Here is a 14,930-nt window from a genome sequence, read left to right as displayed (position 1 = left end):
TTTAAAAATTACTTAAAATTTTCCAACTACTGACATAATACTGTTATTTTACTCATTGTCACATGGTCGTTCCACCACCTTAATATGCTTGCTTTATGATGCGTTTCTTAGAAAATAGAATCCTGATTAGTGATAAGATATTTACGAAGTTCTATAAGCTATATCTTTTTTGTCAAAAAAAAAGTATCTTTTTTGTCTTGAATTCTTATTTAGTAAAGTAACTTCGTTGTTTTCACTTTTTCAAAAGTTGAAATTTCTGTGTATAAAGATTATAACTTTGTTTTCTTATGTAAAGACAATAATTACAGAAGTTTTAAAAAAGAAAAGGCATGGAGATATGAAAATAAGGTGAATTAACTGTAATTAAAATGTGCACCTAAATTAATCTCACCCACACGTATATTTACATTAAAATGTATTTAAGAAAAATTTATTATAAAGATAAAACAAAAATGTTTTAAACGTGATGGAAAAATTATTATATAATTCAAAGACTATCATGTTCTCATATAATTTACTTGTGACACGTAGTGAAATGTCATTAGGTTTCTTGTACATTGAAAAATTTAATTGCATATTATTAGTTAGGACTATAGATTCGTAGTAGTCTAATTTTTTCATAACATGGTGTATGCCACAGAATGAAGCATGATTGATTACTAAAGATTTCACTAAGTAATTTACAAAAATAATAATGGTATAATTTTTTTTCTCAAAATAAATTCCTCCAATCACGCTTCATGTCATTGGCTTGGACATAAATGCCACATGATGAAGACGAAGGGAGAGAGAAAAAACAAATTTTATTGAAGAAAATTTCCAAAGTAAGTAAATTTTAAATTTTTAGCTTCTAAAAACCACCTTCCTCCCCTTTTCATTTTCCATCAACCAAAAGAAAATCCATCTTTACCCATTTATCTGTATAGTCTCTATTCTTCATTCCTCTCATGAGAATAAGCTAAAATCGGAACAGGCATCTTTCATGCCACCAAAACATAACCAGACATTCAGAACAAACATTCCTGCTAATAAGCACTTTAATTATGTTAACAAAAAAAGGCAGCAAAAATTGAAATCCCAGCAAAATGCAAATTGATGAAAAATCATTTACAGAATAGCTAATTTTTTCAAAGGAAAGCATCATATGAAACCCATCTTCCATGCAGGGGGTATAGAGAAGCACAACATCAGGTGAATACAAACTAAGTATACACATCAACAATGACAATACACTATCTATACCCAAAACCCAAGTCTAGCTCTTGACCATACATCCCCTGGCTGTGACCTGAAGCATGGATTGGCTTTGGGTTTTTTGACCTCAGCTCCATCTCAAAAAGCCTCTGAAGTGCTTCTGGATGATTTCTTCCACCGCCAACATCAGGAGCTAATGAAATGGCCAAAAGGCATATCAGGAATTGAAAATAGATCAACAGACTAAAAATGAGGATGAAAGTTTGTGTCATGTGATCCAACAGTTGCAAAATGAGAAAATACTAGTCATCATCATATCAGGCATGATATCATCTACCCAAGTGTACTAGATTACTAGTGTGTTTGAGTGCCACCCTGGGCAACCAAAAATAGTGGTGTCACCATGAAAAACCAGAAGCAATAAAATGTAGCTTTGAGTGTGAATGTGGAAAGAGAATTGTGGTGTCATTAATGCACCGCCACTCCAAACATAGCATACATGGCTTTGAATATTGTTAATTTGTTCAGAGTAGAAGCAACTGTGTAAACCAGAACAAAGCAAAACTAATAATTTGAATTGGTGGATGAGCGAGTTATCACTGTTATGTGAATGTGCAAATGCATCTTATTATGTGCATTGTGTGTTCTAATGTACACACACTTTAGTGGATGTATGCATCTTATGTGTGCATTGTGTTTGCTGGCATGCCCATGGCAGTCACAGACTAAAGTGATTATTGATTAAATTTGCTCTGAAAACACCTAGCCACATAGCAAACAAAAAAAAAACAATTAAGAGGATCAATTGTCATCAAAATGTACGACAGCAAGCACAATTGTGAATTTTTTATGCAATCAAGTTAGCTTCAATAATTATAATCATACAAAAGCAAGCACAATAGTAATGTACATCAAATTTTTACCTTGTAATTGCATTCCAGGGCCACCAAAAGTAGGATGCTGGTGACCATTAAATGGGAAGCCTTGACCTTGCATAGGGTTTGGTTCCTGCATGAAGCCAGTCATTGGATTGCTGGGATGAGGTGGCATAGGTGCACCTCTTGGGAATCCACGTAATAAATGAGGTGAGGGAAGGTTTCCTTGCATATGCATCTGTTGTTGTAACATAGAATGATGAACGGGAGGATCAAACCCTGCTAGTCCATTGTTTGTTTGATGGAAAGGAGGACGAAGCATATTTCCTGGAAATTGATGATTTGGTGGTGAGTCATGATGAACCATGCTCTCAGGAGTTGGAAGCTTCATATAAGAACTTATATGAGGAGGATGAGAATCCAGTTGGTTAAACATTGGACCACTGTGATTCAACTGAGAGTGGATCTGAGGAGATCGTTGGACATTAAGATTCTGATATGGAATACCAGGTTCCCTCATATCATATGGACCACGAGGGAAAGCTAGACCTTCTTGATTTCTCATAATGAGTCGGTCATCTCTAAATGCAGAATTCAGAGCTGCCAGTTTTCTAGTAATGTCAACTGTTGTGTCTTGGGACAAATCTGTTTTAACTAAATTTCCAGCAGATAAAAAGTTTTGCAGAGGATCACTAACTGTAATCAAGCTATCTTCTTCTAGAAGGTGAACATCATGAGGCCCCTTGAAACCACTAGCTTTGGAAATTTCACTCTGAAGTAATGATGAATTACCATCTCCCTGAGAATCACCATACCCCAACCACTGCTCTTCAAATCTATTAGATTTGGGTTGATTTGTTTGTTCTGATGGCAGGACACCACTTCCGTGCCTGTTCAGCGTAAGTTCACCTGTAGGAGGGTGAACATTGTCTGAGGTAGGGAAAGGAAACAAAAGAGCCTGTGAAACATCAGGCCCTGCAGATGCAACTGAACCCCTTTGAACAGAAAGGGGTGCTCCAACTGATTGAAGCTCCTTCATAAAAGCTGACCCAAAAAGTGTTTCCAGTGTCAATGTCTTTGATGAATTGGAAACATCAACATTTGCTTCTCTGGGATTATCAAGAACATTGCCGGTAGTGACTCCTTCAGTATTAAGCACCTTGTCTGAAGAATCTAGAATAGATGATAGTTCCATATCATTGAGTGAGGTTCCCTTCTGTAACAAAGAAAGGAGGTGCTGGGATGCATGATTATCAACTGGAGTCAACTGCTCAGTTTTTGCATCAAAATCTTTGTCCTGAATGGGTCGTGGACGTGATGAACCATTTTCACCAACTTGTGACAAAATTGACTGTTCTAAATCTTCACATGTAAGAACTGCTGGTAAAACTTCAGGCTTATCACTCTTGTACAATTGCTCAGAGTTATCAATAGTAGTATGTGCTACATTTGATGTCATATGCTCACCAGTTGATTCAGGATTTAGGAAAGTAAAATTAGCTGCTATAGGCTCGGGTGTTTCTACATTAGAATTCTGCAATCCTCCTTTTTCTCCACCAACGATAAGTGAGAGCAAGTCATTTGGCCTATGTGTCAAGTCATCCACTGGCTTCTTTTCTGCAGTAAGGTGGGTAGGGAATGAACAAAACAAGTTAAAATCAAGTCACAAAGCACAACTTGAAAAGCATAAAACATTGAAAGCTCTAAAGCCTTTTTTATAAGTATACCTTCTTCAACAAACCAATGAGCAAACTTGGAAGATTGGAAGGCATGTGGACTCCATGTCTCATCTGCTTTTTGATCAGGCTGCTGTAAGAGCAAGAGCATAAATAATCAAATCCATAATAATGTTGCAGAATAAAAGCAGAAACAGAACACTTGTCCATATCACAATATATATGGTCAAGTAGGTTAAATATCTGTTTTCACAAAGATATCTGCCAGTTGTGGTTTCTCTAGCTTTTATAACCCCAAGGACGTGAGGCATAGTTGAATGCAGACAATAAGTTCAGTTAACACTTTTTGACATTACTTAAAGGAAATTCCAATAAGTTCGAGAATTACCTCAACAATACTAGTTGATTTGTCATTGTCTAGCGTTGAAGCGTTACCAAAAAGCTTGTATAGGATAGAATTTGAATTGTCTGGATTGAAAGCTCCCATGGCCTCCTTTCCTTTTACTTCAGCATTAAGTTGAATAAATCCATTGTCATCTGATGCTTCCAAGACTTCTGAAAGAGCAGATCTCTTCCTCAATTGATCATCCATTCCAATTTTAATGTCGGCAATATCCAAAATTGATGGTAAATTTAAAATGTTTTCTTTCTCATGGTTAATTGAAATATTTAGATTTGTATTTTGAAGATTCTGTTGATCATTATCCACTTGTATGGTTAACAATTTTCCTTCTTTATTGTCAGAATTTATACTGAATACATGGTTACCTCCAGTATCACCAGGCGCAGGTCGTCCAACCTATGCAAGCATCAGAATAAAAAAAATGTATTAAAAAAGAGCCAGCATAATGGCACATATTATAATATATTATAATAAAGCACACTTCATTTATCAGCTACATTGAATAAATAACATTATATGGTTTTAAAGGTTAACTTGGTTAAAATCTAGGGAGAAATTAGACTATTCTTCTCATTTTTTAAAACTGGGTCCTCAAATATTAGGTTTTCTGTCTCTATGATTCCCATCTCAAAATATCACATAGTATGGACTTAGTTCTCAAACAAGAAATATCAACTTGGCAACTTTCTATCATAACTATTAACAGTAACAACTAAAATTCCCTACAAAGACACAACATTTATAATAGACGATATCAAAAATTAAAAATTAGAAGTAAAACCAAGTTGAATTCCTAATTCAATACATCAAGAATTTAATCTTTTAGCTTAACATTTGAAAAATAACAGCTTTAAAGAATAAATAAGCTACAAAAGGCCACAACTAAGATGAGGATAACAAATGTTAACTAGTTACCTCTGTTGAATGAGTGTTAAGGGATGTTTTGGTTGCCAAATTGCGTTCCAACTTTGTACTTGCAAAACCAGGGGGTACAAGTGGTCTTGCTGCTGAAGGAGTCTGTGAAAGGGAAGAAGATTTCTCATCATTGCTTAAAGCTGGTAGAGTCACATGAGGCTCCACAGACTTGTTGCTCCTATTAACTAGCATTTTCTCATCGTCGTCAGCAAGTGAAGTTGTGTCAAAATCGCTGTTATTCTTGTCCGGGTTCAACTTATGCTTTTCTTGGAAAGCTTTATGTTGTTCCTTTCTCATCAATTCAAAAGAAGCTGGCAAGAAAGTTGTCATCCATTTATTTAGCCTAAAATTCACTAAACATAAACTTAACAATGACCCTAATTACAAAGGTAAACAGAATTTCTAAAGCCATAAATAATGAGAAAAGATACTGCAAACCACAATGTCTTCTGGAAAAGAACAGTTACCTCTTCTTTTTCTTTCTTCTTCAGCCCTGTCTTCACTTGTACACTCCAAAGAACCAAATGTTTCATCATTAAAAGAGTCATTAGTCTCCCGACGTGAGTGAGGTGCCTGGAAAGCATCCAAAGCAAAATAAAAAAATAAGGTACTAGACATTGAAGTTAATAAAATTACAGGTGCAAGAGATATAACAACTACAACTAACCTTATAAGGGCGAGGAGGATGATAAGGCTCATTAGACCGATTTAGCTGGTAGTTGTCATTAGCTCGAAATTTCGAGGCAGACAACCCAGGAGTATACCCAGAGGGTCGAGGAAAAGAACCACTACCTAGAAGCCCATCATGCTCAGGACCTTGCCAAGATCTACGCGATTGATTGCCAAAACGTTTTCCAAAATCTGCAAATAGACACAAAATGAAATAGATCAAAATAACCCTTTTTAAAGAAACTTCTACTTCAACACCCATCACTAAGTCATAGATATATAGAAGAATGCCATCTCAATCCAAACAGTTTAATTTGTAGAGAATTAAGGACAGGAATATTCTTGCTGATCAAGTGTAAAAACCTGAATCCAATTCAGATTGAGAATCACTGTCTTTATCAGACAGTCCTGAAGATCGAGTTTCCCATTTTCCATGTATTCCCCGGGAAAAGCTATCGCCTTTGGTGGGAGGGGATGAACTATACTCATTGCGTCGACTAAAACTATGCATTGACAAACCACCTGTACTTCTCTGCCGATCTTGAGAAGCATCTTCAAATTCACTGTTTTCCAAATAAAAAATAAAGGACAAAGATCACCAACAAAAACAAGGCCATAACACCATAATGAAAAGATACACCATAATTGAAAAGAAAAATGCAGCATTCCTGCATCAGTGCATTGAATTGCGTCCATTACACCAGGTAGAAACAGATGATGCAGCATAACAATCTTTACCTTAAAAGTGATCGATCAAACCCACTAGGCAACTCTCTGCATATGTCCAATCCACTTAGCGATAACAAAAACTCCCTTGTGTATGAAATTTTTAACTTCCTGAACCACCATCAACAGATAAGTGTTACAACACGCGTCATATTTTGATTTTGATGGAAAACATGTATAACTAGCAAAAAGCTGATCAAAGAAGAAAGGTTACTTTTCCAATCCTTGATCAGTTGCCTGATCCAACAAGCCCTTATCTTCACTTTCAAAGCTCATTTTGTTCTCTCAACCCAATAATTCCTCTCCACAAAGTTGATGAAAACAGCTAAATATTTCCAACCAATGAATAATGCAAAGTATCAACCACAAAGAGCACTAGTCAATAGTTATCATCACTTACAACATTCATAACACAATCTCACCCTAATGAGAACCATAACCAAATACTCTTCTGCTCCAAACACCAAATACGGTTAAAATAAAAACCCTCAAATATTTTTATTCTAGTGCAAGCACGAGGTCAATTCCTGCTTTTCCACCACCCACTTCTACAATCTATGATATGGAAATCTTCAAAGCCAAGAAAACAAATAACCTAGAACCAATATACACGGCAAAATTCCACTCACTGATCCAAACTCAATCAACAAGACCCACCATCCAAAACCCTCCCAAGCTTCCTCCTTTGTGAAAAATTCGCAATAACCATCACCTAAAAAGATGAAAAACACTCTCCCCTTCAATGAAATTCGCGAGATAGATATATACACTTCATCGCCCCAAAATCAGAACACAAAATCACAGGGAAAAGAGATTCAATTCAAAAACTTTAGGAACACCCATGAAATTTTGCTCCGAGGGAAAACGAAAGGGACCATAATCATTGAAGGGTTTGTGCCTAATCTAAAACTCCACCATGAAATTAAGGAAAAGAAAAAACTAGGGTTTTGGATTTTTATAGATGACCTATGTGGATCGAGGGTTATGGAGAAAATCGATCACCGAAACAGTGTGGAATCGAAATCTTGGGGAGATTTGGCAGTGATGGATCGCGAAGAAGGAAGGGGGAGTAAGCGAAAAGAGAAGGAGATTTGAAGTGAGAGAGAGAAAATTGTTACTATTGTGGTGTCATAATTATCTACGGCAAGCTATGGGATAGGAATGCTTTTTTTTCTCTACGATGATAAATAAATTAGTAATAATTAGAACTACTGTCTTAATCTTACTTACAAAAATTTGTTTTTCTTAATAAAAAAATCTTACTTACAAAAACGTTATTTAATTCTTACTACTTTGCTAGAATTACATGAGTAAATAGTGTATCCAATTTAAAGATTTTTACATTATTAAATCAAAAATATTTTATGATAATTACTTTAATATTTTATTTTAATGAACATAATATTTGAGGTACAATTAAAAAAATTAAGATAGCTACGAGGATCTATTTAGCACGTGAAATGATAATTGTATTTCAAAATGATAATTTTTATTCTAATTTAAATAAAATTAGAATTAGTTCATAAATATATTTTTATGTTTGAGTTAGCAAAAGAATTAGAATGTAAAGTTATAATTGTAAATTAATTTCAATTTTATTTAACACTCGTAAATAAAGTAATCATAGGTTAGATTATGTTAAGTTTAAATAAAAAAATACATATTTTAGCAAGTGTTAGTCAGAATAATGATGAGAAATCACAACAATTATTAATAAGATTATAAAATAATGACAATTACAAAAAAAAATAGAAATTGTCTTTATTAGTGGCGACGATGAACAGTAATGATCACAACAATAATAGTAACAACAACATAATAATAACTCCACTCAAAAGATGAGTGAAATCAATGATAAATTTGTGTAAAGTAGTAATATTAAGATATATATGGTGGAGTGTCATATATTATGAGGGAATTTTGTTCACAACTTGGACACTTGCTTAGTCAATTTGGTTGAGCTCATGGTCACATGTCAAAGCATTGCCCAACATTATGAAAGAGTGCAATTCATTATGTTTAGTGAGATTATTAATATCCTTTAAATGCAAGTTAAACTTCAACTTTATATGATACTCCTAAATAAAAGTAATCATAGGTGGCATTATGTTGGGGTTGACTAAAAAAAGATATTCTAAAAGTGTTGACAACAACAATAATGAGACAAAAAAAGTAGTCATGATAGTTAATGGGGAAACAAAATGATGGCAATTACATAATTAGGTGTTGTTACAATTGGTGGCAATGATAGGACAACAATGGTGGCAATTATAATAGTAATAGCAACAACAAAATAATAACCCCACTAGAAGAATGGGTGAAATTAAATAGTGATTGAGTTGTGCAAAGTCACAATACCAAGACTATGTATGGAGGAATAGTTAGAGACCATAAGGACCAATTTATTCTAATCTTTTGGTGCAACTTGGGAACTTGCGCAATCATTTTAGCTAAGCTTTAGGTCATAAATGAAAGTTTAATCTTTTAAAGCAACTAGGCATGCCCAACATTATGATAAAGTTTATTTCATTGAGTGCAATGAGATTGATATCCTATAGATGTAAGTTAAAATTTCAATTTCATTTGACATTCATATATGAAAGTAATTATATGTGGGATTATGCTAGGTTTGAGTAAGAAAATATATTTTGTAGGTGGGCAATAATGGGATAAAAATGTAGCAACATCAGTTAATGAAAAAATAGAATGACGACTATTACTACAATAAGAAGTTGTCGTAATGCGAGTGATAGAGTAACAATGGTGACAATAATAATAATAATGACAAAATAGTAACTCCACCATAATCATGGGTGAAATTAAACAATGATGGAGTTGTGCAAAATCACAATACCAAGACTATGCATGGAGTAGTTAAAGAATATGAGGTCCAACTTATTCTTGTAATTTTCATGCAACCTGGACACTTGTTCAATCGTTTTGGTTAAGCCTTGGACCGTATACCAAAGCTTGATCCTTTAAAGCAGCTAGGCTTATCTAACATTATGATAAAGTCTAATTCCTTGAGTGTGATGAGATTAATATCCTCTAGATGTAAATACATTCACATTTGATTTCACAAGATTTCAAGTACAAAGAGTCTTTTCCAACAAAGTGATTACATCTCCTAAAACTGTGTATTTCATGAAGTGAACAAAACTATTAATGCCTTGGCCAAGTGTAACACTTGTCATTTCTTGATCGATAACATAAGCTTGATTAAAAATAATTATAAAAAAAATATAGTTAAATAATTATGCATGAATTTTGTTTGAAATTCATTGAAAACTTTGTTGTAAATTGACAATTTACATTATGAAAGTAAATAAAAGTCAAAGAATTCAAGGAACTAATTACATTTAATTCTTATTAATTTCAATTAATTTAATATTGTTGATTAAAATCATTTTATTTTATTCTAATATTTGATAGTTGACAAAGTAGAAAAATTTATGAGACCTTTAAAAATCATTTCTATCTATCCAAATTATTTTTTAGCATAAATTATAATTTTAATCCCTTTTAATTTTTTTATTTGGAATTTTAGTTATTAAATTTTATAATTTTATTTATTTAATCCTCAATTTTGGTTTAATTTAACAATTAACTAATGATGGTGTGCCAATATTGTGATTAGGTGAAAATTTTATTCATGTTAACCATTTAACTTAACAATTTTGTATCACCATGACATTAGTACAAAATATTCATCAGTTTTACTAATGACTAATCTTTGTCGGGAAACCTAACTGACCATCTTTAGTGGGGTCTCTCCTTCAAACCACGTTTTTCCATCTACAAAACTTGAACCCGAGACCTTATCTAAGGGAATCGAGTCCAAGACTACTTGAATCAACGATTTGTTTAAGTAAGGTCCTTTGCTTTTATTTTGTGGTAAGCAAACTAAATACAGGGAAGAGACACACGTTGAGGAAGCTTTAAAAAATGTTTTTCTTAAAATGTGTCTCCTTATCTAGGAAAAGAATTTGTTTACATCATATGTATACAAACTTGATAAACCAAATTATAACATAGAAACCATTATGTGATACAAAAACTAATGATAATTTAATATGGTGTTAAAATATATCCATAATCCATTATACCAAAAAAAAAATCCCTAATCCATTGTTTTGGTGGAACCAACTTGCATACATAAAACTTACAATACTATTTGTTATTGTTTAGTAAGTTATCTCACTTTAATTATGTTTTTTTATGTAATGCTGATAACATATACCACTATATCAATATATCACTTAACTTGCAAGATTTCAATCATGTCAATTCAATTCAAGGTATTTTTTTTTTCAAAGCCTCTCACGATTATATGACTTGACTTTACAAAAGGTTGAAATTTTGTAAAAGAAAATCACAATTAATTTTACAACACATTTCTAAAGCATCAATCCATTATTTGAACCTCTAATCAAGTGTTTATAAAGGACAATTAAACAGAAAGATCCAATTAAAATATATATAAAAGTTAAGAGACCGTATTAAAAGAAAAAAAATTCAAAGACCTAATTAAAAATTTGATAAAAATATGATGACCCACAAAATAATTAAACCTAATATTTTTAATTCATATAAAATTAAAATATATCATTATTTAGCGTAAAGCTAGACTCCATATTTCACAATCACATATTTCAATTTTATAAAAACTAAATTTTACATAAATAAAAATGAACATTTTTAATTTTATAAGATCAAAAAATATATTTTAACTTTAATAATTTTATTTTAAAAAAAATGACTTATATATAAAAAGGATATTCACTTACAGTCATTTTTCTCCTCCTTATCCATTCTTAGCTTCTTTGTATTTTTGTACCTCACGTAACCAAACACAACATCCCTTGTAAACCCTTTGGTTGGCTAACATTCACTCTCATCCCACGCTGTTAAGCTTCGTAAATAAGATTCAACACGAGGGGCACTTTACAACACTACCCTCTAAACCCCTTCGAACGCTATCTCTATCCATCTCAGCTCAGAGTGCACACCGAGCAACTACCATGGCTACCGCTCCTTCGCTTCTACACTCATCTGGGTCCTCTTTTTTCTCTCAATTTCGTGCCTTTCAATTCTCTTCTTCTTCGCTGTTTCCTCATGGAAACAGGCATGGGAATGCCGTGGTCTCTGTGAAGGCCTCTGCTTCTGGGGTTGTGTTGGTGGAGAAGTCTGAGGCAGAGAAGGCCAATAGGCTCAAAACAGCTTACACTGAGAAAATTATTCCCTTGCTCATGGAAGAGTTCTCTTACACCAACAAACACCAGGTTTTACCAAATTTTCTAACTTTTGCTTAATGTTTTTTTTTAACACTGTTTGGCTGTGAAAGTTTGAATCTTTTTTGGTTTTGGGTTGGTGGGGTTTTTTTCAACTTTGGTGTAATAGTGGGGAGATAGAGATGAAGCATGATAAGCTGATTTGGTTTCATTGGGTTTCACGGCTCAATTTCAGTTTTCTTTGGGTTTGATTAGGTGGGAGGGGGACTAATGATGTGATTGGAACGGTGGAAAGAAGACCAAGGAGGAGAGAAAAGTTGAAATTTGAATTGAAGAGAAAATGGAAGTGAGGAAAATTTTGAATTTTTATTTCTATAAGTTAGATTTTTTTTTCTTCCCATTTTCTCGTTAACTAAACAAAATAAAATACATTGTTATCCTTGTTTTCTTTCCTATCTTCCAAACATACCATAAGTTTTGATGTCAAATAGTGTTGAAGAAGAAATGGGGGTATGATCATTTGGTTTGCCTTCAATTTTTGCAATGTTGGGTTTTATCTTCCTTCATTTCAGGTGCCTAAAATTGAGAAGATTGTGGTGAACTGTGGTATTGGAGATGCTGCGCAAAATGCAAAGGGTTTGGACGCGGCAATAAGTGATCTAGCACTGATCACAGGGCAGAGACCTATTAAGACTCGGGCCAGGGCTTCTCTTGCCACTTTTAAGATCAGGGAAGGTCAACCGCTTGGGATTGCTGTGACACTAAGAGGAAATGTGAGCATTTAGTAGTATTCGATTTATATTGTTTAGTGAATATAGTTGATGGGCATGGGATGATTTACTGAATTTATTTATGCTTTTTCTTTTATGCTCTGGACATTCTCCTATTGTAGATGATATTTAGAACAATGTGAGTATCATGATGTTACTGGCTTTTGGTAACTAGCTGCTACACTGCTGTTACATGGATTTATTTTCCTGATAGTGTGGCTGTTTTGCTGGTACGGTTAAATGCCTCGGTATAAGGAGCTTTGACTAGTGCTGATATGCTGCTGGAAACTTATTCTTAAATGTGTTGCTACTATTTGTTAACTTGTCCATTATCTACAGCTAGGGATCTTGTGTAAACCTTTTGACATCCCTCAAGAGAAAGAGGAATAGAGTGAAGTATGAGTATTGGAATATAGTTCGATAGGATTTATATGATTATGAAAGGATTTCATTTCATTACTTAGGCATATTCGTTTAATCTGGTAAGTTAATAGCAGTTCTGAACATTGGTAATGGATTCATGGCCAACTATAGAACTTAAGAAGTTAAAATAATCTTTTGCTAATGTGTGGATTCCATACTGTGATAAATGTGCTGCTGTTTGTTAACTTGTCCTTTATCTGCGGCTAGGAATCTTGTGTAAGCCTTTTGACATCCTTTAAATGAAATAGGAATAGAATGAAGTTTGAGAATTGGAATATAGTTCAATAGGGGGTTATATGATTATGAAAGGATTTCATTTCTTTACTAAGGCATATTCGTTTGATCTGGCAAGTTAGTAGCGGTAATAACCTGAGAAGTTAACTAATGTATGGGAAATGTGCGGATTCCATACTTGTCTAAAAGTAACCTAGAACAGAGTTGCTATTTAGGTTTGGAATATATGCTTTCATGTTGCAAATTAGCAATATTCCTTGTTGACATAATATGCTCTCCATCAATCAGACATTATCTTGTAACTGAAAATGTTTACTTGGAAAACATTATTCTCCTCCTATAAGAACAGTAGGTAACATTATTTCCTGTTATCCTGAACTTGTTTCTTCAGAATCTAAAGTTAAAGTAAATTTTGGCCTTCTGTTTTGTCTGTGTTTTATCAAGGTCGAAGTTGTTTTCTTTTGGATAGGCTATGCTAATCATTTGTGTTTAATTTTCAATGTTACTTTAATAAAGAGTGCTCTCATCAGGAATTTACTGAATGAGACTATCCACTTGTTTAGAAGCACGATTTACAACCCCCAACAATTTACATCCCAGATGTGAAAATCTCAGAAGCAACAGCTAGTAGCATTATCGGATGTGAAAAATCACGTCTCCGATTCATTTCCAAACATGCTACGGAGTTTCTGTCATGTCAAAGGGTTTAGTGATATGTTGCAATATATATGTATGTGAATTTGATATCTGTTTGAAATTCTTTATTTAAAAACTGTAAGTACATCATTGAATACCAAATTCCAATTCTAATACTCTACTTTTCAGTAAGCTCTCATATTTTAGCAACCATCCAGTACCTGTTGTATTAGAACCACATACCATAAACCAAAACCTCATGTGTCTTTATAAAGCTGAAATCCGATAACTGTTGTTTGATTTTTGACAGATGATGTATTCATTCCTAGACCGAGTTATCAACCTGGGACTTCCTAGGACAAGAGATTTCCAAGGTGTGAACCCCAACAGCTTTGATGGGCATGGGAACTACAGCATTGGCATTAAGGACCAGGGTGTGTTCCCAGAGATCAGAGCCGATGTTGTTGGTAAGCCTCGGGGAATGGATATCTGCATCGTGACGACGGCTAATACCGACCAAGAAGCACAGAAATTGTTAGCTCTTATGGGTATGCCCTTCAGAGAGGGAAGTGGTCCTGCCACGACAATTCGGAAAAAGAAGCTTAAGTCTCATCATTTTGATGCAAAATCAAAGGGAAGAGGAAGGAGGTGACATAGTTTTGATGCAAAATCATAGGATAAAAGGAAGTAAGGTTGGAACCAGAAGAGACTGTGTTGTATTCCTGGTTTCATTCAGATGTAATATTATTTTTGATTCTTTATGTAAGAGGCTTGGACATGCCATCAACTATGTCGCTATGAGGTTATAATGTGGTCTTGCAGATCTTGCTTGCTAATTGATTTCCATTTATTTCCTGTTTATTTTGGCACTCTTAAGTTATTCTACTAGTCTACAATTTGCAATTTTTCACTCGATTATGAAGTCAAATATCAAAGTCAACATTCCTAAATGTACCATACTAATTAATATGGTAAGAATATATTCGAAATTAGTCAACTTTTAATAAAATGTTTTTGTATGATTTTCTTACAAAGAGAATTATTATAAAATTCAATAATTTTATTATTGATGATAATTTATAATTTGATGTATTAGTGTATTTAAATTAAATTCTTAATGAAATTTGTCATTAGTTAAAAAAAATTAATCCACAAAAGGGGATGAAATTGTGGATGCT

The 14,930-nt window shown here is 33.6% G+C and overlaps 2 protein-coding genes across 4 annotated transcripts; one reads left to right on the top strand and one right to left on the bottom strand.

The window, feature by feature from the left end:
- Positions 1-1,069: 1,069 nt before the first annotated feature.
- On the bottom strand, positions 1,070-7,619 carry LOC100791243 (uncharacterized). Of its 3 annotated transcripts, none has more exons than XM_006602760.3 (11): positions 6,673-7,619; positions 6,471-6,569; positions 6,096-6,295; positions 5,731-5,924; positions 5,531-5,636; positions 5,064-5,374; positions 4,514-4,544; positions 4,134-4,300; positions 3,797-3,875; positions 2,118-3,686; positions 1,070-1,387 (listed from the first exon to the last, which is right to left on the bottom strand). In XM_006602760.3, the coding sequence occupies exons 1-11, from the start codon at positions 6,732-6,734 to the stop codon at positions 1,233-1,235; spliced, it is 2,973 nt and encodes a 990-aa protein (XP_006602823.1). In that variant the 5' UTR covers positions 6,735-7,619; the 3' UTR covers positions 1,070-1,232. The 3 variants fall into 3 exon arrangements, with proteins under 3 accessions (XP_006602823.1, XP_006602824.1, XP_003551671.1); XM_006602761.3 differs by having other exon boundaries at positions 3,797-3,878; positions 4,134-4,297; XM_003551623.4 differs by having other exon boundaries at positions 3,797-3,878; positions 6,673-7,618.
- A 3,849-nt stretch (positions 7,620-11,468) lies between these two features.
- Positions 11,469-14,598, top strand: LOC100818896 (50S ribosomal protein L5, chloroplastic-like). Its single transcript, NM_001289352.1, is given in 3 exon segments — positions 11,469-11,740; positions 12,262-12,462; positions 14,063-14,598. Coding segments are annotated over 3 exon segments (804 nt in total). The 5' UTR covers positions 11,469-11,479; the 3' UTR covers positions 14,405-14,598.
- The last annotated feature ends 332 nt before the right edge of the window (positions 14,599-14,930 follow it).

This window comes from Glycine max, chromosome 18 (genome assembly GCF_000004515.6).
Source record: "Glycine max cultivar Williams 82 chromosome 18, Glycine_max_v4.0, whole genome shotgun sequence".
NCBI classification, from domain to species: domain Eukaryota; kingdom Viridiplantae; phylum Streptophyta; class Magnoliopsida; order Fabales; family Fabaceae; genus Glycine; species Glycine max.
Note: the sequence above shows the minus strand (reverse complement) of the source record. Positions and strands in the feature narration are given on the sequence as shown.

Bases quoted from the DNA above. Each gene is read 5' to 3' on its own strand.
- LOC100791243 (XM_003551623.4), bottom strand. From the start codon at position 6,734: ATGAGCTTTGAAAGTGAAGATAAGGGCTTGTTGGATCAGGCAACTGAT. The intron at 5,637-5,730 runs GTTAGTTGTAGT...GATGCTTTCCAG, and splicing joins ATCCTCCTCGCCCTTATAAG to GCACCTCACTCACGTCGGGA. The intron at 1,388-2,117 runs GTAAAAATTTGA...CCATTTCATTAG, and splicing joins CCCTGGAATGCAATTACAAG to CTCCTGATGTTGGCGGTGGA.